The 27,684-nt window shown below is 41.3% G+C and overlaps 1 protein-coding gene across 4 annotated transcripts in view; it reads right to left on the reverse strand.

Annotated features, from left to right (window-relative positions):
* The window catches only part of cers3a (ceramide synthase 3a), a 31,083-nt gene extending 15,271 nt beyond the window's left edge, over positions 1-15,812 (reverse strand). For 2 of the 4 annotated variants that reach the window (XM_078258073.1, XM_078258001.1), the window contains exons 1-8: positions 15,581-15,811; positions 14,671-14,852; positions 11,923-12,040; positions 10,215-10,333; positions 10,073-10,130; positions 9,426-9,476; positions 2,744-2,836; positions 416-544 (exon numbers count right to left, since the gene is read on the reverse strand). In XM_078258073.1, the coding sequence (XP_078114199.1) occupies positions 416-544; positions 2,744-2,836; positions 9,426-9,476; positions 10,073-10,130; positions 10,215-10,333; positions 11,923-12,040; positions 14,671-14,843 (741 nt within the window). In that variant the 5' untranslated portion in view covers positions 14,844-14,852; positions 15,581-15,811. Of the gene's footprint in view, positions 1-415; positions 545-2,743; positions 2,837-9,425; positions 9,477-10,072; positions 10,131-10,214; positions 10,334-11,922; positions 12,041-13,460; positions 13,897-14,670; positions 14,853-15,580 lie in introns of those variants that run through there. The other 2 variants (XM_078258106.1, XM_078258177.1) reach the window with 2 other exon arrangements.
* Positions 15,813-27,684: the final 11,872 nt, after the last annotated feature.

Here is a 27,684-nt window from a genome sequence, read left to right on the forward strand (position 1 = left end):
AGCAGTAATGTGACAAAAGAATAAAACCAAGGTTCGAGTCCTGTTTTAAAATAAAAGTAAATTGCAAGTTTTTGTTTTTACTTTACGAACTTCACGTTCAGCGCATCATACATTAGCGGAAGGGAAGCACCGTCTGATTTTAACCCAAACCACAGTCTTTTTTTAAACTTAACCAAGTACTTTTGTGCCTAAAAATATCCAAACTGCAACATTTTCACAACGTTAAAGATGTCTTTAAAACCGCAACATTTATGTTCAAAACCGCGACCAATGTTCTCTGGTTTAGATAGGAGGACGGAAAACGGTCCTGTGGGTCATATTAGAGGGTAGAAAAAAAACTAAGCATATCGTCATATGGTTTGGAGGACTTGCTGTTGTGATAGGACTGTTTAATCGTTGTGTGGCTGTGACTGACCTCCAATAAAACATCAGAGGCATCATGGACAATCATGACCAGCGTTCCAATACGAATGTAGTTGACACACCAGGAAAATGATAAGAGGACCAGTGTGGCCAAGTGGTGGATGATTTGCTCCTTAAAGTCCTATAGAAAGAAAAAAATAAAATCAATCAGTCAATTAATATGGTAAAGTCTTTACCAGACTACCTAACTAGAGTCCCACCAGCACCATCATGAGGCTAAAATGTTAACATCTTTTTTATTATTAAATTGTAAAATGTTTTGTCATAGACAGAAGTATTGATTGAAGGACCTTTTTGCCTTTAAAGTGCTCATATTATGCTTTTTGGCTTTTTCCCTTTCCGTTATTGTGTTATATATCTTTTTTGTGCATGTTATAGGTTTACAAAGTGAAAAATCCCAAAGTCCACCCGAAAGGTAGTTACCATCTCCCACAGAAAACACTGTTAACGAACTGCTCCAAACAGCTCTATTGTAGTCCAGCCTTTACTTCTGTGACAAACGCGCGTCATTTAGCGCCATTTTGTAACACACGTTATAATGTTCGCCTAGCTGCTAGTTAGAGCGGAGGCCCTAAGAGTTTAGATAGTTGTATCAACATGTCCAGGAGACAGTGCAGAATTAAAACGTTATGTATGAAAGACTAATTTTTTTAACATTTAAATAACTTACCACTGTCATGGTTGTGTATGTTTTATGCTTCAGTTTCCTGTTTTATTTTGTAGTCTGTTTTCTCCCATGTCATGTCTTGTTTTACTTCCTGCCTTATGTTTTCCCGCCTTTGTGATTGTCTGCCCTACCCTGATGAGTTTCACCTGTTCCTGAGCCCTCGTGTCACCTGTCCCTTGTTTCACCCTTGTTACCTTGTTTATTTAGTATCTGTGTTGTCTTTGTCTGTTGTCAGATCATTGTATTGTTTGTAAGTCCCCTCTTTGTCTCGGTGTTCCAGTTTTTTGTGATTCCTGGTCTTTTGGCTTCCTCAACGTTTTGGAACTATTTTTGCCTGCTGTCTTCAGGACTCTTTTTGTTGTATTGCTTTTATTAAATCCTCAAGCTCACCACTGCCCTGCTGTCTCTGCATTTCTGGGTCCGCCATTTCCCTTAACGTAACAACCGCTCTGAAAAGTCTTGCTCCAGTCGAGGGTTGTTCTGCCTGTGTTTCAGGGTCAGACTCGCAGGTTTGTTTTGAATCACACTACCCTGCTTGTCATTGGCCTGCCCTACTCTGCTTCTGACTGGCTAGTAGTCTTTACCTAGGTACTGCGTATGTACAACTCCCAACAAAGATGGAATAGAAATGAGATGCCTCACTCTGTAGCTAAAATGGAGAGCTCAACACACAGGGTGTAAAGAGGAGTTGCAGCAATGTGCAGTACGACAAATATACAGTATGGTGTTTTTTGAAAATTAAACCATGTAAACCTATTCTGGTACAACCTCTACATACAATTATGAACCTGGAAATTAGCATAATATGAGGTCTTTAAGGATGGCACAATACAGGTTGGCGGCTCACCAAAATCTCCCTTTGGAGACCATGAATATCCAGTACTTGTGGAGACAGCTACTGTTTTGCTCAATGGACCAACTGACAGCGCCATGCTTAAGCCCCACTGTCAATGGGTTCACCGTGCACCATGAGATTGACGTTACCATCCTGTGAATAAATACATCTGGACTGCAAACTGGATATTCCTCTCAGTTTTTGTGCCTCTGTCTCGGCCAACCTTACACCCACATAGTCCGGTTAATTTAGTCAACTCTAAGATAGGATACAGGGTCCTCTGGAGCATGGGTTCCCAAAATTGTTTGCGTTTTTATATTAACAGTGTTGTTGAGGACTCAATAAGGTTAACTATAGCACAGACTGCACCATGTTCAGATAACTACTGCAAAAATAGCTTGTAATAGTCAAAGAGTTAAAATTCAGCTTTTTTTGCCCAATCACATACATTATTTTGTGGCCATGTAGCAAATGTCCCATGACCTGAAATCATTTTGAGGCCCTTGGGGTCCATCATTTCCAACCATAACTAATTCAAATGTTGATAAAAGTAAATGGCTATGCCAGATGTTGATGTTGATGTTGATATTGACACTTTGGACATTTAAATTTCAGCTGCACTTGTCAGCTGTTTGTGTGAGACCATACAGCCTTAAATGTTTTGAGTTTTAATTACCCTATATTGAATACTGCTTATATCTTGACACATATGTGAACATACTGTGTTAAAACTTTATGTTACTTCTATTATGGGAATAAAAGCAGGGGATTTAAACATCAGGAGTGCAGGAGATTCAACAAAGTCAACCACTACTCACCTTTCTCTTGACATCAAAGGCAACGCTTAAGAGAAGAGAGCCATAGAAGCTCATCTCCAAGATATAATACCAGTACTGAGACTCCAGCATGGACTGTAGACAGAGAGAGACACAGACACAGAGACATATTTAGAAAGAGGATGGACAGCATGTTACATGAAGCTGCAGTGAATCTCAGTCACAGACTAAATGTTTGTCCCTCAGGGCTCTGCTCTTTGTCCTGACCCCTTTAGCTGGAAGGAACTGTAGAAGAATCTATTGTTCGCTCATCTCCATTTTTTAAGGTAAGTGCAGGCTGATAATGAAGCTATGGGATCATATACTCCCATCACAGTATGTTAAACTGGATTGTGTGTTTTCAGGTCATTTTGGTAAAGATCTTTATCTTTTTTGGTCTTCTATGTCCAGCAAACAAACAAAAAAACTGTTGACAGCCAACATGTTTTAGACAGAAGCTCAGTCTGTAGGGACTTGGCTTGGGAACCGGAGGGTGGTCGGTTCAAGTCACCGTGCGGACCAAGTACGATCTGTGGACGGGTAGCTGGAGAGGTGCCAGTTTACCAAACCCCCAACTGCTCTCCTTTGGGGAATGTATCGGTCCTGTTTGTGCATGTCCTGTGTATGAATCTGAGGACTGTGTGTAATATATGATATATCAACAGAGTGTAAAAATGTAATTTCTCCCAATCAATAAAAGCGTCTCTCTATATCTTAAGCCTCTGCTAAGTCTTCTCGTGCCCTCCATCTTCATCTATACTGCATTTTCATACAACCAAATGATCAAAAATAGCAGGGATGGAAGTCAGTAATTACATTTTCTCTGGTTGCTGTAACAAAGTAATTTTTTGTCAGAAATCAATAATTTGATACTTCTACTGGAATATATTTTATTTCAAATATTGTACATGGCTACATTTCAAGTCACATAGGTTACAAAGTAAAAACAAAAAGTCACATGAAGAAATTAGCAGCTGCTGGTGTGTCTGCGGCCACATGAGGGCAGAGCTCCAGAGAGCTTTATGTCCAGAGAGGTGTTTCTCAACATTCAACTGACATTCTGGAGGAGATACATGTTCAAGGTGTATGTTTACAGGCTGAGTGTCAGGGATCAGGCCGGGCCTAGCAGTTTGTCATCAGTACAAAAAATGCACAACAATGTATTAAAATAAAGAATGATGTCATTACAGGTTATAATTAAGATTATTTTGTATCGACGTACGTATAATAAAATAAAAACTAAAAAAGTATTGTATCACTCACTACTGACCACCTTGTGAGCATGCTAAGTGACCAAAAACCAACACCCACAATGTTACGTGGCCAACGTAACAGGTGCATGCTGGGTCTAGCTAAAATACTAACTGCTAATATGCTCATGGTGGATCGTCCAGCGGTGACTTAACTTTTACCTTCAGTGAGGTGTCTGAGGACTTTCTGCTGTTTGTGACAATAATCCCTGCCACAGTTGTGACTGCAGAGCCTCATTAAGCTTAACATGTTTAAAATTCTGTGTAGTGTGACGGAGAGGCTGAGTGGCTGGTAGAGCTGGGCAATATATCAATATTATATCGATATCGTGATATGAGACTAGATATCGTCTTAGATTTTGGATATCGTAATATTGTAATATGGCATAAATGTTGTCTTTTCCTGGTTTTAAAGGCTGCATTACAGTAAAGTTATGTCAAATTTCTGAATTTACCAGACTGTTGTAACTGTTCTATTATTTGCCTTTACCCACTTAGTCATTATATCCACATTACTTATTATTATTTATCAAAAATCTCATTGTGTAAATATTTTGTGAAAGCACCAATAGTCAACACTACAATATCGTTGTGGTATCGATATCGAGGTATTTGGTCAGAAATATTGTGATATTTGATTTTCTCCATATCACCCAGCCCTAGTGGCTGGTTATATTATGTATTGAGAATGAATGAGCAGAGATGTTTAACCTAGAACTGATTCCAAACGCTTGTGGCAGGTACTACGGAGCATAACAGATTACAAAACAATCTCCTCCAGTAGGGAGACTGCTGATGCCTCTCTGGCCGAAGAGATCAATGTCTTCTATGCCTGCTTTGAGGCTAACACACTAGCAGCAGACAAGGTGTCGCATATCCCTTTTCCACTGAGGCAGTTTGAGGGCCGTTTCGTAGCAGGTGCCTACTCTTAAACCAGTTCTTTGCATTTCGACAGCCAAATAATTGCCTCTTGGTCAGGAAAACTGGTTCCAGAGTGGCACCAACACTTTGCTCGTCTAGACAGCGGTGGCTCGCCCATAGAAGGCGCTGGGGCGCCGACCTCCCGCCGACCTGCCTGCCGACCTGCCTGCCTGTTTTTTTATTTAATTTTTTTATAATCTCTTATTTTGAAAAATAATCTGTGTTAATTATTTTACCTTAGAATGTTTTTAGAACTCTCCTGAATGATATTTGCATTCACTTTCACGTTCAACGTCGTTACGTTTATCATGTTGGTGTAGTAGTCAATAGGCTGTCTTCCCTGGGCTCTAGTTCGCTCAGTCCTACAGTGCTGGAATTTAAGCCAATGGTTCCCCGGTTGCTACGCAAAAAAGTACATATTTTGCCAATCATCGTTGTCGAATTTTATGGTTTAGGGGCTCTGAAAATATCGCCCGTAGTACCAAGATTAGAGCAGTGCACCACGGGACATTTACCTCAGAGAGGAGTGCAAGTGCAGCATGGTGACGTCGAGTAGCACTAATGAAGTCGTGGGAGTTCAGCTAGCCCCAAATTCAGTTAACTCTCTACACCTGTATCCCTTCGAAAGAAGAACATTAGCGGAAAAACTCATTGCAAAAGAACTTGGACCAGACAAGCCAGAAATGAATATAACCCAACAGGCGCGAGAAAAGGAGAAAACCTACAAGAGAACATTTTCCTGAGGTTGGTTCGATCGAAAGGCTTGGCTAACTAGCTGTGGGTACACCAATGCAATATTTTGCTTCCCTTGCTTACTGTTTAAAACAAGTGCTTGTGATAAGCTCGTGGACACAGACAGGGATGACAGACCTGAAACATATGTCAGAACGCATTAAGAAAGATGAGCGAGCAAGAGTGCATATGGACATTGGACAACTCTGTGAAGCTAGCCATGCTAGGCCGAATTAGCATAGCCACACAGCTAGATGAGGGACACTGCATTGCCAAAAGAAGGCACGACGAGGAGGTGGACAGGAATCGGCAGATTTTGTCAAAGATCATTGATGCTGTGAAGAAACGGAGGGCAATGGGAGAAGAAAAGCAACAGCATCTGGTAATAGAGGTAAGCAGTAATTCTATTAGCCTACATGTATTTGTGTTTGTTTGCACATTTTTGTATTCTGAATTGTCATTATTAGACATATCTATCTACTGGAGAATGCAGAAATTAGATGATTTTTTTCACATGTATGCTTTTAATAATTACAGTAGGCCTTACTTGCTCATAACAAAATTGTAACTGCTATGAATATGCTGATTTTATTGTATTGTTGAACTGAGAAATGTGAAAACTTAATGTTTTCTGTGTTTTTATTTTCTACAATTATGTATCATTTCATAGGTATGTGATACCATTATGAGCCATGCCAAGGAGAGGTTTTCTTTCACCAAGCATCTCATCAGTGGCACTCGGTTGCAAGGAGACTTGTTCCCACAACACAGCAGAAAGTTCGCAGATTCAGCACTAGAAACCACGGTGGATGCCTATCCCTTGTTGGACAAAGCCAGACTTAGAACTGTCCCTGAGCTACGAAAATGAGGACTTCAAGGGTTGCAGTGGTGCACTGGCTCTCTTTCAGGTTCTAATGGAAAATATAACTGTATGTAACTGTATGTTTGCTTTGCTTTTTTTGTTGTTTCTAAGTTCTGAGCTGGATTACTGTGTTTCATACTAGTTAAAATGTTCTCATACTTGTCCCACCCTCTCTTTGAGACCCTTTTCTCTCTTTCTCTAGTATCAACACAGACTGTTATCCATTATCCAATTGTCAATTTGTCTACAGTGAACTTCAAAGATATGTAGTCTACAGCTGGGGATTGATTAAAGAACTAGATTGTTGTATTCCCTATTATAATTTATCGTTATGCGTTTGCACTTTCTATCTGGACACAGAGCATAATAAACATGCAACTTGTTCATTATCATTACCTGTGAAACTGTTGATTTCTGATTTCAATTAATATTGTCTTTTTAGACCATTGGTATTGACTGGTTTGAGTTCTTTTATTGGTATAGGCAAAAGACATAGGCGTCTCCCATTTAGGGGGACGCAATTGACCAATCTCACGCGCCACACATGCCTTTCATCACGCCCATTTTTCGTCCTTGCTTTCTCTGATGAAGGCTACATTTATGATCAATAAATGACAGTTTAGCAGAAAACAGTGCCCGTGTAGCCTAGTCTAAGTGTTGGCCTAACTAGCTGTGCGTCACCTGTGTGGCTGTTTTCAAACTGAGCAGCACTCCTCTGCATCAACAGCTCACAATGTCTCGTTTATAATTTATTGGCCTACATAAAATATCGAATAACAAATATGAGTCGATATGTGTGAAACATTGAAATTTACCCACACACTAATTGATCATTTTGAATGATTTGCGATCTCCAGCTGGTCACCTTAAAATGCACCAGAATGTAGGAAATCACATCTACGAAATTCAACATTTTCTGGAGGAGGACCCCCCAGGCACAAACAGCCCCACCTAGAATATTTTTCACCAGCCGCCACTGCGTCTAGAACCAAGAACCACTGACGTCATGGGTTGGGGGGGGGGGGGCGGATTAATTTGACCAATTTACACTTTATGAGTACCCTGGAAATCCAGAGTTCTCGCGAGAGCACAATTTGAATTTGCTCAGCGAGTCACTCTGGCATTAAGTAATGACATTGACAATGACAGTAGATTAAACAGTAAAGACAGTTTAATCTACCAGTTAGCTCCGCTGGTAGCTAAGTGTATTGGGCTCTGGATACGTCAACTTGTGTATTGTTATGATTGGTTGTAGTGTTATCCAATTGCGTGCAGTGAGATTTTCAAATGCATGCTTGGTGCCGCCCCTCGAGTTGAGCCATTTTTATTACTTAATACCAGACCCTTAATCTTTTGGATTTGGGTCTGGATTTCCAGGCTACTTTATGAGCGCCATTTTAAAAAAACAATAAGGACATGAAACCACAGGAGTGGTCTGTGTAGGAGACAAACAGCCACCTTGCATTGTGGTCCTCGACAAAAGCTTAAAATAAACTAGAGGGAGCTTCAAAAACAGAACTGGTGTTGGCTGCAGCAGGGTTCAACGGAACTGTCAAGGAAATCAACAACAAACTAAAGAAAATGGGGTACAGGGACCAAAAGACCTCAGGGAAGTATTTTGATGTACTAGACTCAGTCCTCTGAAGACCAGCAACAGCAATGCTTGAGGCAACGGTGGATGATATGCTGCTGCAAAGTTCTACTTAAAGCGTAACTCTCGCCAAAATGCAACCTAGGGTCTTTTTGTGAATGTACCCGAGTCAAACTTTCGTTTAAAAGCATGTTTAGGACGGAATCGCCACTTTTAAGATTTACCGTATTTTCGTTTTTCGGGAGTGCTAGGGGCACTTTTATGCTAGCCTCAAAATAGCTATTTTTAAAACACTAAGAAGGCTCGATACAACATGAAACTTTACTCCAAGTATCACCAGGGGCTCTACACCTTAACGAAAGCATTGACAACATTGTTTGTGTACCCAGAGTTTACTAAAAAGAAAGGTTTTGAACAACTCACCATAGGTCTTGTTGTTTCCGGCCGCTACCACCTCGGCAGTCAAAACGAGTCGATATCCGAATGCGAATGAACGGACTCCATATGAGGCTCCTTTTTCAACTATGAATTCAATATTGTTTTTCAATAACGACAAAACAAGAAATAATCCGTGCATTTATACGGAACTAAGCTTTAGGAGCTTTCCATCTTTACTCTCCTCGCTGTTATGTTGCATTCGGAAATCGATTGTTTTTGACTGATAAAATGGCTGCGGCCGGAAACAACAAGACCTACGGTGAGTTGTTCAAAACCTTTCTTCGCGAGAGAGGCGCTTTAACCTGGTAAGTTTTACTTTTAAAATGCTTCGCCTTGTTGCCAACCAGCTATGCATTTCTTAGCTGTTTAGCAAAGTTGTTCAATCAATGTTACATTTATAACAAAACAGTGATTCTGTGTTAACTTTTTGTCTGATAACAACTAACCATAAACAACTTCCTTCACTCATTCGAAGGTTTTTCTCTTTATGAGCTGTTATTTTCCCTTTAACCTGTAGCCTATCATAGATAATAGTATATTAAGGAAAAACTGTTGCCTTTCAGCGTAAAGCACATTTTAATTGTCTGTCCTCATTTCCATTAAGTCACATGTGAGGCTGAAAAACTGTGTCAGGTATAAACTGTAGTTTAATACTGATTCTGTATGATGTGAGATTTTGTAATAAACATATTCACATATGGACAAATGGGGCTCATTGAGTTTGTTCTAGTATCTAGTATAAAAGTGAAAATTGACCAGAAGTACAAGCTGTCCACACCAATGCCTGAAGGATTAAGTACAATGTATTAATTCAAAAGTTTTTATAGATATACCTTTAATTAAATATTCTGAAGTTAATATGATGATTATGGTGTATAAAATTGTACTAACCTGCTTTGGAAAACCTGTCCACACTTCCCGAGTGTCATAAAACCATTCTTTCTACAAAAAACATGGGGAGAAAAGTTTTATTTGAAATTTAGAGGGGTATAGCTTTAATTAAACACCAACAAGGCTGCTAGTAGTAACTTTAACATTTAACCACAGATAACGCAAGTTGCTAGTCTGGCTATCACCAGACCAAGCTCAATCTTTTAAGATTGGACATTAGTCTGGGGAGTCTGCTCTGTATTTTCTACTGCACGAGAGTTGTGATCAATGGGCATAGTTCAAATGACTCTGTACACAATTGGATAGTCCTTCAACCAATCAGACCAACGATTCGGGTGACCTAGCAGCGACAGCAGCATCAATGGGTTGCTGCGCTTCGGTGGCCGACTTGTTGAATGTAAACAAAAAGCTGCTTTGTTGCTTCTCTATCGTCATTGTGTTAAACCCGCCAATAGCGTGCCAGATGGATAAGCCTGATAAGTTTGTGATTGGTTCCCGCAAATTTGTAACAGAAGTAGGATAGATAAACGTAGAGGTTTCCAGCCTGAGCTGCAGGGCGAAATCAAATTGCCGGCAGATCGGGCTGGGTTTACTTTCTCAGTACAATCTTTTCTGGCTGAGATGGACTCATGTTCCAAGCTACTCACATCGTACAGTGCTACTATTCCTCCGATGAACGCCAACAGGTAGAAGACAAACCTCCAGCTGTAAGAAAAGGAAGGGAGACCTATTATTATCACACACACACACACACACACACACACATACACACACACACAGATTTGTGACCTGGCCTCTCTGAACTTCTTTAGGACTCCGGGAAGGTCCTGACCGCGTCTTCTTCTGAACCAGCGTTCAACTTGTCTCACTGACAAACTGCTTTTCTTAGACAGCCCATCAATGTCTGCCTGAAAGTGAGTGAACACACACACACACACACACACACACACACACACACACACACACACACACACACACACACACAAGCAGAGGGATTTAAATGTGTGTAATTTAGATGTACAGTATTTAGTTGTGTTTTCTCTATTTGCAGCACATTTTTGTATTGGATTGTGTTTTCTGTATTTGCAGCATTTTTTGTAAATACTGTGCATATGTTCAAATTGGTGAATATGTTTTGTCTATTTGTATGTGTTTTCCTAACTTTGCATGCATTGTGTATGTAACCTCAAACCTCTTTTACTTGTTTCTCTCAAAGGGTACAGTGTATAATTGTTTCATTCTTATTTGGTGTTTGTGTACAAAAAAAGGCTTTCCGAGCTTTCTTTATATAAATATCGTATATGTTTACTAACTAGTCTAAAACAAGACACCTGCTTAGGCTTTCAGCAGTGTTTGATAGGCACCAGAAATGTATTCTGTTTTGAATGTGTGGTTTACAGTTTTGACAGCAGTGTGTTAGCATTTGAACAAAGTGCTGTAAATCCACAGTGTTGTGCACGTTGTGGTTAAAGTCATGGGATAAATGGGAAAACTGTGTTCAAGCAATGAAAAACAAACTAGAGTTTGGTCCACATGAACTGCTGCTGTGCAGACTGTAGTTAGAGTTTTGCACATGTGGCTTCAGTTGTGCCCACTGTCGTTTAGCAATCGAAAAAAAAACTGTAAAGGTTTAATGAAAATTCAGGGGGTAACGGATATTGAGGACAGATGAATGGATGCAAAGGCGAGGTGTCAAGGATGAGGAAGGATGTTGTATGTTTGGCTGTTCTGGAAGGACGTACTGACGACCGGGCGAAGGGAGACTCAGTGTGGGGGCTTCGTCTCAGGTGTGTTCCCACCCGAGCTGATTACAAGCCCCCCAAACGGTACATAGAATGAGACATGGGAGAGGTATGCACCAGATTAAATAGAAAGGGATAAGAGGAGATGGGAGGATGATGTGGGTATGGATGAGTTAGGATGGAAAATGAATTAAGAGAAAGGGAGGGTGGGTCAAGAAATCTGAGACAAACAGAGTAGAATAGGTTGACTAGGTATAATAATTAAAACGTTAACTAATTATTATATTTCACTACACCACAACATTATGTCATTTAAAGGTTTAATGAAAATGCAGGAGGTACTAGATGTTGAGGACAGAAGAGTGGATGTAAAGGGGAGGGGTCAAGGGTCACAGGGAATGAATTGCACTGCTCTGTTCTGACGTTATTGAAGCTGCCTGTGAAAACCCAGTGTTAGGCTGGTCTGGGAGGACGTACTAAAGAGTGTGCGGGTTCCGTCTCTGGTGTGTTCCCTTTTTTTTTTTTTCTCTTTTTAGAAATGTTAGCGTTTGTTCAAGTTTGAGGTGATGCTATCATGCCTTTAGGCGCCAAGCACGGTCTGTCTGTCGTTGAGAAATCTGAGACAAACACAGCAGGGTGGGTTGACCAGGTATAAGTAGCTTGACAGGTGTTGGAGGTTTGTTTAAGGTGTGTTAACTAATGAATTTAATTTGTTTACCTAAGAAGGATTTCTACAATTAACTTAATGTGTTTACCTGAGCAGGATTTCTACACTGAGTAATGTAGTAATGTTCCAGGATGGGGTTGTCCTCTGCTTTCAGACGGACTCTTTGCTTGATCCCAGCGGAGACAGCAATTGGTGTTGCTATCCACCTGGAACACAGTTAACACACATGGGGTTCAGTTCTAACAATGTTAGTAGAGGACATACAGTGCATGATGGATAAGATGTAGCAAAAACAGCCTTTATTATTTACAAATATTATCATTATTACTAGTATTAATATTAGTTGTAGTACTGCCAAGCATACTTGGTTTTACATTGACCAGACCATTACAGTGGTTTTTGTTTATCCCATTTGAGCTGTTTTAGCACAAATTATTTGTACTTTACATCACAACTAACGATTCTGCAAACCATAATGAACTTTAGAAATCTAAAATATTTTTCCAGGCAGCCATGGGAGTATTGTGAGGTAAGCCAGTGAACACTTTTAATTTAATGTTAAGGTTGCTTTCACTCCTGAGCAGTTTGCTCGTTCTAACCGAACCCTGCAGTGTTTCGTTGCAACGACTGTAGCAACTCAAATTCAGCCAATGCAAACCCCAGCCCCGGGGGGGTCCCAGAGGGCTGGTGGACAGCAGCAGTGCTGGGTCAGAAAGTTCTGGCGGGGACCCCTGGCACCGCTGGCTGAATTTGAATTGCTACGGCCAATAACTGACAACCCATCTGGGCTGCCGCTGCTAAATGTCAAATGTATAACGGAAACGCAGCATGTGTGGGCTCTAGGTAAAACTAAATCCTTTCCCCCTCGTTCTAGAAAAAAATCCTAAAGGAAACACTGGTATGAAATAAATTGTGATATTGTGGTTTTAACTGGCTAAATTGGCAAACTTTAACTTGCTTGCTAACACAGATTAATTGCTAGCTAGCTAACATAGCAAAATACTGTCTTGAGTAGAAAACGTCAGCAAATTCATCCAGATTCCTGGGGCTGATCTGGCTGGTAAATTGGCTAGCTTGCCGCATTGGCGGATGCAGAACGTGACAGATGGGTGGGCCTGGATTAAGTCGAGGTGGGCCTGAATCTAGGCAGTTGTCCCAAATCATCCACATAGTTCCCGAATCCAGGAAATTATACTAGAGCAGCAGTCTTGAGTTGCCTGATGAAACATTTTTAACAGGGCTTAAAGGAGAAAAAGGGAATTCATTATAGATGGATTATCATTTTCGTTGTTCAAGATACTGCTCATTCAACTTCCAATTATGATTAACTATCTCATAGTTTAGACTAGGCTAAATAAGCCAAAATATCAACAAACTATCTACTATTTTCAACATACTAGGTCTTGTCCCTGTAGAAATGTGTTTCTTTATGTTGAACATTGGACGCATTTGAGCAGAAGAGGACCGTAAAGTGCTTTGATATTGGCGAATTTGCGTTTCTAGGATGGCGAAGGAATATCCCGCCCTTATCTACTTCTGATTGGCTGGTACCCGCTGCCTTCGTTTGTTGGATTGCTTAGGTTTAGGCATGAGGAAGGAGATTGGTTAATGTTAGGGTGAGAATACCAGAGTAAGCCTATCAGAGGCAGGGTAGGGCGGGACATGGCTTCGCCCTCCTAGGAAACATAAATTCGCCTCCGTTTGTGCGTCTTCTTCTGGACTGGTTAAACCGACAGAAAGCTGCCGGAACTTCTGACCTGTGGGGAGAAACACAGCCTTCACCCCGCACACAGTGAGAGTTTACACACACCCAGCTGCAGACATTCACTCCCAGTACTATGTCCACTTTGTCTATGTCCATGTGTGCTGAGCCTCAGCAAAAATGAGTGCAACTTGTTTAGTCATACTAAAGCAAAATCAAGATATGACACTTCTAGCGAACGTCACCGTTGTACGCGCCAGATGCTATATTGATGTTACATTGACCAATGAAAACACCAACACACTTAACTTTTTAAATAGTTATCAGGCTTACTGTTACTGTTTTTAACATGTTATATAATACACCACATACAGTACTAATATCCATGTTTAACTATACAGAGTAGGCTAGTATTTTTTTTTTTTTTTTTGCAAATTACTTTATCAGATAACTAAGCAACCAATGCTATATCCATAGCTGGCTAACCTTAGGTTGCCTACTCGCTAACGTTATCGCTAGCAAAATTCTATCTGAGTGGATATGTTAGTTGGCTAGCTTGGCAAATTACTTAACCAGTTAACTTGATCCATGATAATAGCTTATGCATTATGACAAATGGTGTTGATTTTAGTCAACAATAAATGAGGTAATGATGTAAAGCAAAGGTGTATAATTGCTTTCTACTAGCCAAGAGCGATGCAAGGCAGGGGCAGCCAACTAGCTAACTGTAACCTAAGCTAAGCTTAGCCAGCTAGTTGTAACTTAGCTACTCTAGCTTAGAGTACAAGCTTGTGCACGAGCAACAGCATGCTGACTTTCTTTTTGCTTTTCTTTTTGGCTTGTATTGCCTTTATTTATAGGACAGATGAAGTCAGTTAAATAGGATTGAGAGGGGGATGACATGCAGCAAAGGGCCGCAGGTTGGAACTGAAACCGTGGCTGCTGCAACTAGTACTGAGCCTCTGTTCATGGGGTGCATGCTCAACCAGGTGAGCTACCCAGGCGCCCGACAGCATGCTGGCATTCTGAAAAATACATATGGAACCTTTAAACTGTAATATACGGTCTAATCCTTAAACAGAGAGTGATGTGCTGTTGGTACAGAATAACCATATGGGAGAGTTTGGCTCTGACCTTTCAAACAGGTATCTGATGAGTAAGAAGACAAAGGTGTAGGGGACAGTGACGTAGAGATGTGAGGCTTTGGCATAGACCCGGCCCTCCCTGTCCTCAAGGTCAGCCCATGTCAGGTTCACAGGCAGCCAGATTCTTTCCCACCAGAACCACTCATACAGCGTGTCAAACATCCCTCCACCCTAACAGAGCCAGATCACACAAACACAAGAAGTTATGTTAGTGGTAACTACCAATATACATGCAGCTCTGTCTGCAGCTAATATCTAGGACAGGACTATGTTATGATTGACAATTCATAAGAAATTGCCCAGAAACATGGAGGTGATTAAATGATCCAAAGGAATCAGCCATTTAACATTAGTGCTAGTGAAGATATTCCAGTAAAGTACCAAGAAGAATAAAATCTCTGGAATCACCTCTAAAAAAAACCTCCGGTGTTTCATAACCTCTGGCATTACAAATACACAACAAAGATACTTTTCTTTACTTGTCCGTTAGATGTTGTTTGTGTGCTTCAAATGACATTAAGAGAAGGAAATTCTAGTCAAACTACTTGTCATTCAACCTTACAAAGGTTACCCAGCAATGCAGGTCCTTGAAACTGTCAAACTGAGATAGGAAGCGGTTCTCAAACATCTTTACCTCCCACGACTAATCTTAACCCAAACTTCTGATTTCAAATGGACAGAGCACACAATTTGAATCTTACAGGGTCATTGTGTTGATCTTTCTGAGAACAGCGATTACATTCATCCCAACTCAGCCATGAAAAAACTCACAGAGCTGCCCCTCTGTAGCCACAGGCAGCCTTGAACCTCTTACAACCCTCTAATAAATTTACATCAGAATAGAAAGGTACTTTCACTCACTAATTACACTCCAAGGTCACAGGCAAACAGAAGCTTACCTTTCCACTGTCAGTGCTGTCAGAGAGAGCAGGTGAAGGCTGTTGTTTCCACGCCAGCTGACTGCTGTGCTTGCTGTGGTAAATGAACACGGATGGTAAAATCCTCTATTCCCCCGTTATGACAAGCAGCCAGCCACTCTCTCTTTGTTTGACATTCTTAAGGGTCACACCCAGCCCAGCCACAATTACCTGGGAAGGTTTTTTTTTCTCCCCTCCGGAAAGCAGAGGTAGGCTCACAGATTGCCACAACACACACACAGCTTTTTTTCCCCCGCCCTCAAGGGATCTAATAACCTTGTTTGTACTGTGCTCCTGATAAAGAACAAAAGCAGGTTCTCCCACAAAACAAACCTTCAAGAGATAGAGGAGGAAATTGTACTGAGTTTTACAAAATGCCAGTTTTGCCAGTTCAGTCAAAAACAGCATGTTTTATTTAGAATTAATGATTTTTATCACATTTCAGCTGTTTTCTGCACTTACACATGAACTGACCATTCAGATCCTTAAACCAGTTCAACTGCTTTTAACACCATCTGACTCAACATTTGACACTAAGTTTTACTCCCTACCTGTTACAATCCATTTGACATTTTCAAACTCCTTTTATCACTTACTCACCATGTGATGCTTCTGCTTTCATCGTTTACACTTTAGCTGACACTACAACTCCTGTTACTGCTTACACTTCAAATAATCTATTTACAGTTTTTACAGTTGAACTGGCATTTCAACTTCATCCGGACCTTACATTTAAACTCAAATGACAAATTGTGTCAGCACTTCCATTTTAACTCTTCGTCTTGTTTTCTTCTTTTTTATTTATTTAGAACAGCTGAAGAGAGACACAAAACAGGGGAGAGAGAGAGGGGGGATGACATGCAGCAAAGGGCCTTGGGACGGATTCCAACCCTGGGTAGGCTGGCAAGGACTGAGACTATATGACACGCATGCGCTACCAGGTGAGCTATAGGACGCCCTTGTCTTGTTTCTTTGCTTCAACATTGCCATTCTTAAACTCTGTTCGCTTCGGGAAACAACAACAAACTTTGAGCTTGCAAGCTACATGCTGAAAATGGCAAATGTGCTTTGTTCTTTCAGGAAGTGATTGAAAAGATTTACATAGAATTAAAATAAATGCAAACAAATCATTTTTTTCTCCTATCCCGGAATGTATATGTTGTGTAGCCAGACCTTACTCCACAGTGCTGTGGAGATAGGTCTGGCAATCCAAGACTAGGTACAACTTAACTTCCCTTAATACATTCAGCTTTCACTGCAATACAGAGACATTTCAAAAGCTCCAACAATGAAATACAATATTTGTCTTTGGCAAACATGTTTTCATTAGAAGATTTGGCTTTTGTAGATTATAATATGTGATTTAGGATCATGTAATTTCTAAACTTATAGACTGACATCAGTTTCAAACAGTGGGTGTGTGCAAACAAAGCAAACAATGTACTGGTACTATAAGTCAAGCTAAACCAATAAAGGCCTTTGATGACACTCCTTACTAATGATTAACATGACAGCATCATGGAAAAGTACCTGGGGCCTCATGTATAAAAGATTGCGCAGCTTTCATACCAGAAGATGGCGTACGGCCAAAACTTGAAAAGTACCTACGCACAGAAATATTCACATGTATAAAACCGTTCGTACGCCAGGTCCTGCGCACCATTCCTTTATAAATCACAATCAACGTGAGATTGCCTCCTCCCATAAATTAATATGCAGATTGCCCATAAATGCGCCGCTGAGATCATTTCTTTGACTGAATTACAATGGCTAAACACGCAAAAAAGAAGAACTTCACAGACTGTGAGATCGAGGTTCTAATTACAGAGGTGGAGGCAAGGAAATGTGTCCTGTTTGGTGGCCTGTCATCAGGTATTAGTAACATGAAATTGAGGAGTCCGGAACAAGGGAGACTCAGGAGGAGGAGGAGGAGGGGGAGGGGGAGAGGGAGAGGGGGGACCCATGTGTGGCCAGCACCTCCACGGCAGGAGATGGAGCGCGCGCTGGATCGGCTGCACTGCGTGCCTCCGCTGCTGAGGGACGCCAGACTGGCCGTGTCCTCACCGATGCTGTGCTGCAGTCACGAAATGAAATTGTGAACACAACGAGGGACATAGTGACAGAATTAAGACGAATAACAATAATAATAATAATAATAATAAGTCTGACTAACTTATGTGACGCAATAAAAGACCTCTAAAAGGAAATGCATATTGTCTTGCCTTTTCACATTCTTTGTATGACCTCCAACCGAAGCTGTAAGGCTGCTGCATTGGGCCTAATGTTCGGTGGCCCAGGGTCGGGTTCGTCCATCTCTGCTTCGGGCTGTGGCGGAGGCACACCACGTTTGTTCGCCACATTGTGCAGCACACCGCATGCCAGCACAATGCGACACACCTTTTGTGGGCTGTAAAGCAGCATGCCACCAGTCTTATCCAGGCAGCGCCAACGGCCTTTCAGCTGCCCTATGGTCCGCTCCACCACTGACCGAGCTCGAGCATGTAGGTCATTGTACCGTCGCTCTTGCTCATTCTGGGGGTTTGTGAGCGGGGTGAGGAGCCAAGTTTGCAACGGGTAACCACAGTCACCTACGGGTATTCAATAACCACATACTCAGATGCCAATACAAGATCATTGCCTTATTTTACTGTAGCCTAATGATCATGAATTAAATATTACCGATAAGCCAGCCATCCTGTGCCTCTGCTTGAAGTCTCCCACACTGCTATTTCGCAGGATAAATGAATCATGAGTAGAGCCAGGCCACCGTGCCACAACATTGGTCAAACACATTTGCGCATCACAGATCACTTGCACATTAATAGAGTGGAAGTGTTTTCTGTTGACATAAGCAAATTCATTATCAGATGGTGCCCTTATAGCAATGTGAGTGCAGTCGATGGCTCCGATTACATTTGGAAATCGGGTCATCGATGCGAATTGCAGTTTAATGTTGGCCTGCTCACCGACAGTGAAGGGAAATCTTATGTACCTGGGTGACATACGGATGATCCCGTGCCATACAGCTGGCATGGCGCGGCTCAGTGATGGTTGGGAAATGCCTGATCGGTCAGCCAGCTCTCTCTGGAAAGCCCCTGTTGCGAGGAAGCCCAGCGTGGTGAGAACTTGCAAGGGGACAGGTAACGCGTGGTTCCTTACTGTCTCACATTGTAAAGCCGGCCCAAGCTCAGCACAGAGTTCCAACAAGATAGCCCTTGGCAACCTGAATCGACTCATTAGCCAGTCATCATTGTGGGCCAGCAAATCAGTTTGGTCTCTGATTACACGCTCTCTCCGGATTCTCAGATTTGCGATGTCTTCAAGCAGTGCCAGAGCAGCCATTGCGCATCAAGTATAGCAATATCTTTTACGCGTCCTTTTATAGGCTACACCTAATTTACCACACCTTGTTCACTTATTTACACATAATCCACGGATCAATTGAGCATCACACGCGCCCCAGGGATGAGCCCGAGTCAGGCTCACAGATCCAATTGCATTTTCCCATGCCAGTCTTGTAGTTGCACAGTGAGTATATTTCATATGTGATAAATAATCCGTGCTGCGTGCAATATTAACTACATACAGAGGGTGACATGCATTTCCTGAGGGTCGTTTGTTTGACACCCTCAAGTTCAACAGAAGTTATTAAGTGGTGGCAGATTATATAATTTCCCGTTTGGGTTTTGGCATTCTGATGTGAATCATCCACATCAATGATCAAACTTTTATTAGCGGTGGTAATTATGTTTTTGAATAGTCAACGTCATAGACGAATGACAGTAACTGTAGTGGAAACTTTATTTTGTAATGTTTGGTGATTTTCAGCACCTTTCAGTTAGAATTCTCCACGTTACAGAGACAGAAAAGACTTTGCGGACGGCCCGCACATTCTCACGACTGCTCAACAGTTTGCGTGACGGCCCGCACATTCTAGTTATTTTTTTATACATCACAAAGTGTCCGTGAAAACCAGCATACGCAAGCTTTTCGTGCGTACGCAACGTTTATACATGAGGCCCCTGGAGTGTTCCTATTAGGATCAGAGCCATAGAGATATAAAGAGTTGTGACACTCATTGATCTCGCTAGCGGGGTGGTCACGTGGTTCATGTAAGCCTGTATAGTTCCAAACACACGCAGCGCTGTCATGTTCTACTATGGGACTGACAGCAGCGATTGCGATATTGAATGGTAACTATGAATAAAAACACATACCCATGTACTTGTTTGATTGTTATTGCATATTTGTAAACGTCAGTTTTACATTTGGAGTGATAGGGTGACAACTGAAAGCTATGTATAGATACGTTTTTAAGTTTTGGAGGGAAAGCTTCACGTCCGTGTTAGCATGAGTAGCACTAGGCTACTGTCATGTATTGTCCTTCGTGTCACGGGGTCAGACTGATATATTTCAAGTGTTTATTTCTTTTAATTTTGATGATTATAACTGACAACTAATGAAAACCCCAAATTCAGAATCTCAGAAAATTAGAATATTATGTAAAACCAATAGAAAAAAAGGATTTTTAGAAATGTTGGCCAACAAGTATGAACATGAAAAGTATGAGCATGTACAGCACTCAATACTTAGTTGGGGCTCCTTTTGCCTGAATTACTGCAGCAATGCGGCGTGGCATGGAGTCGATCAGTCTGTGGCACTGCTCAGGTGTTATGAGAGCCCAGGCTGCTCTGATAGTGGTCTTCAGCTCTTCTGCATTGTTGGGTCTGGCGTATCGTATCTTCCTCTTCACAATACCCCATAGATTTTCTATAGGGTTAATTTCAGGTGAGTTTGCTGGCCAATTAAGAACAGGGATACCATGGTCCCTAAACCAGGTACTGGTAGCTTTGGCACTGTGTGCAGGTGCCAAGTCCTGTTGGAAAATGAAATCCACATCTCCATAAAGTTGGTCAGCAGCAGGAAGCATGAAGTGCTCTAAAACTTCCTGGTAGATGGCTGCGTTGACCTTGGACCTCAGAAAACACAGTGGACCAACACCAGCAGATGACATGGCACCCCAAACCATCACTGACTGTGGAAACTTTACACTGGACTTCAAGCAACGTGGATTCTGTGCCTCTCCTCTCTTCCTCCAGACTCTGGGACCTTGATTTCCAAAGGAAATGCAAAATTTACTTTCATCAGAGAACATAACTTTGGACCACTCAGCAGCAGTCCAGTCCTTTTTGTCTTTAGCCCAGGCGAGATGCTTCTGACGCTGTGTCTTGTTCAGGAGTGGCTTGACACAAGGAATGCGACAGCTGAAACCCATGTCTTGCATACGTCTGTGCTGGTGGTTCTTGAAGCACTGACTCCACCTGCAGTCCACTCTTTGTGAATCTCCCCCACATTTTTGAATGGGTTTTGTTTCACAATCCTCTCCAGGGTGCGGTTATCCCTATTGCTTGTACACTTTTTTCTACCACATCTTTTCCTTCCCTTCGCCTCTCTATTAATGTGCTTGGACACAGAGCTCTGTGAACAGCCAGCCTCTTTAGCAATGACCTTTTGTGTCTTGCCCTCCTTGTGCAAGGTGTCAATGGTCGTCTTTTGGACAGCTGTCAAGTCAGCAGTCTTCCCCATGATTGTGTAGCCTACAGAACTACACTGAGAGACCATTTAAAGGCCTTTGCAGGTGTTTTGAGTTAATTAGCTGATTAGAGTGTAACACCGGGTGTCTTCAATATTGAACCTTTTCACAATATTCTAATTTTCTGAATTTGGGGTTTTCATTAGTTGTCAGTTCTAATCATCAAAAGTAAAAGAAATAAACACTTAAATATATCAGTCTGTGTGGAATGAATGTATACATTATACAAGTTTCACTTTTTGAATGGAATTACTGAAATAAATCAACTTTTTCATGATATTCTAATTATATGACCAGCACCTGTAAGCCATACACAAAGTATCACATATATTAAAGAATAACAACTCATTACACTTGGATGAATACATTTTTTTATTAAACAATGAGTGACACAACAAGAACAAGTACAGAAAAAAGGAATACATTGGGGAAAGGAGACAATTAAAAAAAAAGCAATACAAATAAGATTTACCGCTGGCACTACTGGTTATAAAACCCTTCAGAAAATGCAGATTCTACTGCCTAACATCTGCACGCTGCAAAGGAGGATGCAGCATTTGAGATGCTGAGTGTTTAATAAAACAAATCCTCTCCACATATATCAGGCTGAGGTTTGTGGAACAAAAAACAAGTGGGAACAAGTATGAATAAGAGCAACAAAGTAGAGCCAGGAATAGGGGGAATAGTATAAGTGATTAATTAACAAAAAATATCCTCCACATATATCAGGCTGAGGTTAAGGATTCAATCAAAGTGCATCAGGGCGGAAGGTAAACAACCGTGATAAGGAGTACCTTGGCAGCAAGAGTCAGACTAAGAAGGCAATTTCAACACAGCAGACTTCCTCAACTAAGGTCATAACATCTAGTCCACTGCCACCTTACACTTTACTGGTTGCCATGGATGTATTTGGCCTCTCCATCCCCGGTACACCGTCCGCAGCCTCCAGTCACCTCTTATTTCAGCAGCCAGCAGCTACCACCAGCAGCCGTCGCCAGCACCAGCTAGGGCTGCTCGAATATGGAAAGAAATATGATCATAATTATTTCGGTCAATATTGAAATCACGATAATTTTACACGATTACTCGTTGACTTCTGGAAAGATGTTGCAATTATTGAACTTAAAAAACAGTGGAAAACGTTAAATAAATCAACAGTAAAAAAAACACAACTGTGAAATTTGCCTTTATACTTTTTCATATTTAAACTTATGTTATTGTCATATGTCACTAACTCATAATTTTTGTGTGGAATAATTTGTATTCATACATGTAATCCAACAGCCCTTTCAAGGGTATAATTAAACAAACGCAACCTTATTTCTAGACACACAGTACTCAGCTGACTAGCTAACACCGTCAGGTTCAGCAGATAAAACCTAAATAAAATCTGTCCTTAATCAACCTTAATGATCCTAGTAATCCAACATCAATAACTAACTAAATAAAAGTTGTCAGAGATTCACTACTGAACTTCGTAATTGTTGGTGTAGCGATACCTTCACAGCTGGCGAAGTCAAGCTAACAAACGAGCTAACGAGCTAACAAACTAGCAGGCAATCGGTCAGCTACCAAGATAAAAATATATATAATGACGCTGTGCACACATACAAATAAAGCTCAGTATATGCATCATAAAGGGTCTCTGATAAAATATAGACAGTTGACAATTCAAAAGAGATAGCCATGACGCCGTGAATGGATTGTTTGAAACTATGCGAGACTGCATTCCCTGGAAGTAGGCGGCAAAAAGCGTACAACGGAGTCCAATAGGCGTGTCGCCACTCTGTCTTTCTCTATCACTCTGATTAGGATGAAACAAAACACTGTCAGCCATAAAGTTTGGGTTAAAAAAATATAATTGTTCTCTATCATTATGTTGTATTTATTATTAATTTGAATTAATAATATGAATTAGTATGAAGTTTTTCCAGACAAACAAATTAGGAAGACAGTGTTCCTGGTCGTCTGTGCTATTAGCACATTTGTTTATTTGGTTGTGTTTTCTTTATTTGCAGCACATTTCTGTATTTGGTTGTGTTTTCTAAATTTTCTGTGTTGTGCCCTCAGGGCTTCCAGAAAATTACCTTGAAATCTGACACATCACCAAGAAACAGGGACAGATATTTACAATTCGCAAGAAACAAAAGTACTTTTTTTCCTTTACCTGGGGTAAGGACTCCTTCCCTACCCTGAGTAGGCACTCCCATCAGTTTCCCGCTGAGAACCATGGCCTCGTCCCAGACGCTTCACACTCGGCTGCGAACCGATCCAGTGAGTGCTGAAGGTCATAGACAGAGGATGCCATCAGGACCACATCATCTGCAAAAAGCAGCAATGAGATCCCCAGCTCACTAAACCGCAACCCCGCCCCACCACGACTACGCCTCGATATCCTGTCCATGGAACGAGTCCGACTTACTGCCGAGAACCCAGACACAGCTCGCACTTTGGACTTACAGGGATTGGATAGCCCTGAAAAGGGACCCCCTACTCCTGCAGCACCTCCCGCAGTATCTTCCGGGGGACCCGGTCATATGCCTTCTCCAGATCCACAAAACACATGTAGACTAGAAGGGCATACCCCCAGGCCCCCTCCAGGATCCTTGCGAGAGTGAAGAGCTGGTTCACTGTTCCACGACCAGGACGGAATCCACATTGTTCCTCTTCAATCTGAGGTTCAACTATTGGCCGAACCCTCCTTTCCAGCACCTTGGAGTAAACTTTACCAGGGAGGCTGAGAAGTGTGATACCCCTGTAATTGTCACACACTCTGGTCCCCCTTTTTGAACAGGGGAACCACCACCCCAGTCTGCCACTCCTTGAGCACTGTTCCAGGCTTCCATGCAGCATTGAAGAGGAGTGTCATCCAAGACAGGATGACCATCGGGAGTCTTTGTTGCTGATGAGGCCTTTCCACTCCAGAGAAACATCATGAGGCCATTCCCTGGGCAGAGAGCAAAGGGGCTTTAACTACCGTCTGTCCTAAGCACGGCAGATTGTGGAGAATGCCTTTGGGATCCTTTCCATACAGTGGAGGATGTACAGGCGTGCAATTGAGGTCCATCCAGAAGTTGCAATGAAGTGCGTGAAGGCTACCTATCTTCTCCATAACTTCCTGCGGAGGACAAGGTAGCATCCAGGTTGGTGAAGTGAAGCCACTGCCAGGTCTGGGAAGATTTGCTGCCAACAACTCAGCAAGAGAGGCCATCAGGGTTAGGGAGACCTTCACACCTTTCTTCTGTGCAGAGGGAACCGTCCCATGGCAAGACACTGTGTAGTACACCAGCAACATTGAGCACACATAAAATTATGGAAAGGATCCCTACAGAGGTTGACCTTTTTGTTAAAGAGTAAAATTCTTTTTGTTTAACCAGAAACAGCTTTGGCTGTTTTCGGCATTGCATTGCATTTTAAATATACAATACTTTCAGTGTGTATAAAGTCAGCATATTTTCAAATGTACATAGGTAAATTAAAGGTTTATTTCAACCAAACCAGAGTGGTGATTGTTGGAACAGTGGAAAGACAAACTAGCTTTTGATTTTATTGTGTGAGCTGTTTCATGTTAAACAAAAAGGATTTTAATTTTTAACAAAAAGGTCGACCTCTGTAGGGATCCTTACCATAATGTTGTCAGATACTTATAGAACAACAAATGTAAATTAAAGGTGCGCAATTGCCCAATAACTTACATTGCAGCTTGTTTTGCTGTTGCCGACTGCTGCAGTCTTGCTTACCAATTTTAAAGATTGATGTTCCCATCAGTCACTTAGACACAAAAACAGGAAAATAGAGTCCAGGTTGAAAAAACCTGAATATACCATTTAAGAGCCATCCACACATTTCTATTGAGCAAACTTCCTGCAATGTTATTTTATATCTGCGTCAAAATGAAAATACCTGTTTGTGCATGTTGAGTAATCAATTAATATCTTAGACATAGAGAACATTATGTCTGTTTTTATTTCTATTTATGATATCATTCAGGTAATACAGCTTCCTTGGGCCTGTCTACACCATACATACGTGAACAGTTCTTTGATTTTTAAGATATAACAATTGTAAATTAGTTTTAAACTGGGAGCAAAACTAATGGGGAATTGTGCCATCTGGTTTTTTTTGTTCTTTACATGCAAGTGTCCCACTAAATGGTTACATGATTACATGTTGAGACAAAAACATGCATCAATAGAATTTTACATTTTAATTTAGATAAAAAGATAAACATAAAATCATTTGTAAATTGAAGATACATGATCATATAAACTTTATACTGACAAAATATCTATCTCATGACATAAAGTAGGGCACAAATGGTTGTTTCCTTTGTGTGGCACAAACTATATTTTAAAATAAAGACACATTGAGTTGGGCAGTAGCTCAGTCTATAGGGACTTGGCTTGGAAACTGGAGGGTCGTGGGTTTAAGTCCCTCTACCCAAAGTACAGAGTGTGGACTGATAGCTGGAGAGGTTCCAATTCATCTCCTGGTTTGTACCCTTGAGCAAGGCACCGAACCCCCAACTGCTAGGGGTGCCTGTATAGGTCATGTGTGTGTATTTCAGGACTGTGTGTAACTGTAACAACAGAGTGAAAAAATTTAATTTCCCCTTATGGGATTAATAAAGGCATGTCTTCTTTATGAAAGTTTACATGGAAATAAAGTGCTGTGGAGGTGGATGTGGCTGTTGGTGAGCCTTCTAACTCCCTCTGCTTCTCACTCCCTGCACTCCTCTTCCTCGGCCTCTGTCTCCCTGTATTAAAAACCGAAAGACCATATTGTGTAAAACTACTCCATTCTACCAACGCAAAAGTTTGTAAAGTCAATATTTGTTAAAATTTTGAAATCAGGCGACGGACAAAGACATGAATCAAACATGAAAGGTAATGAACACAGTATAAATATAAACTGTGCTTTGCTGACACCCTGTGGTAAGGTGAGAATATAATTTAGTTTCAGGTATTTTTTAATATTATTTGTCAATTTTTTGCAAGAAAGAAGCTGTGAGAAGAAATATCTCAGACAAAAAACAACTACATACAAATACAAATAAAAAGGAAAAACCTAATTTAAAAAAGCGGAGAAACATCAAATGCAGATGCTTCTGAGGGCTCACTGAATGGTTTGGCGAGTATGAAGATGATGTGAATAAACTACTTCGGCCTTTACAGTCACTAAATCTCAAGCAGAGAGTTATTTCCCCTCATGGCTTTTTTTTCAATGAGTAAGGCATGTACTTTAAATGTAGATAAGGTGCTAGGGTGCATTAAAGGACAAATCCGGCGCAAAATGAACCTAGGGGTTAATAACACGTGTACCGAGTTCACCTTTCTCTGGGATTTGTTTTCATGCTAATCGAATGTGACCAGTTTTATCGCAAACCACTGATTACCTTATAACGCTAGTTGTCGGTGCAAGGATAAAGTAAAAAGAAATCCATCCCATCCATCCATCCATCTTCGTCCGCTTATCCGGGGTCACGTCGCGGGGGCAGTAGCTCCAGGAGGGGGCTATTTTGAGCCTTGTTAGTGGTATAGAAATAACGATTTCTTTTTACTTTATCTGTGCCCCGACGACTAGCGTTATTAGATAATAAGCAGTTTGCAATAAAACTGGTCACATTCGATTAGCATGAAAACAAATCCCAAAGAACAGTGAACTCGGTACACGTGTTATTAAACCCTAGGTTCATTTTGCGCAGGATTTGCCCTTTAAAAGCAGCCCTTTTAAACACTGTGCCGATACTCGGCCGTTGGACAGTCTGGCGAGGTCAGTGACTCGAGTCTGTTCGGTCTGTTCCGTGCCGTCGTCTGTTGGAGGAGCTGCCTGCCTTAATTTTCACCGACCTGACATGCTCAGTCGGAGACAGGGCAGTCGGGACTCACCTGGAAATGGCAAGCGGGATGAACGTGACTAAGCCTCTCAAATTCTGACGAAAATCTTTAAAACTGACCTTTGTCGATCTGAAATGAAGACTCATGAGATTCAGCAACTGCATGGCCTATTTCTTGCTTAAAATGTTTTCAGAAACATGTTTCGGTGAGCTATTTTAGTACAATATGAGATCGTAATCTGAATGAGTCAGTAATGGCCGTTCCAAAAAAAATCCAAAAATCCAAAATCTGGAAGCAGCAGCCAGATCAATGTGACGCGTTCATCCAATCAGATGCTGGTTTTCATTTTTTGGGCGACAATTCAGATTAGCGCCACCTGCTGTTATGGAGACGTAATACGTCTCATCGCTTTGGTGTGTTCCGAGCAGGTTCCGAGGCACTTTTTTGACCAACTTGGGGAGACTGATCAGTCCAACTGTCTTTTCTGCCAACGGTCGGCCGTCTGGTTGGTGTGTAACTGCCTTAAAAGCATCAAAGTAGAGCATATTTATAAAAATGAATGGTGAATGAAAAGAAAACGTTCCTGCTATTACATGCTGTATATCATCAGCAATCTCACTAAAGCTCTGTTGAAACCAATTTGTTGAATTCTTCTT

The sequence above is a fragment of the Sander vitreus genome, chromosome 1, assembly GCF_031162955.1.
Source record: "Sander vitreus isolate 19-12246 chromosome 1, sanVit1, whole genome shotgun sequence".
Lineage (NCBI taxonomy): Eukaryota > Metazoa > Chordata > Actinopteri > Perciformes > Percidae > Sander > Sander vitreus.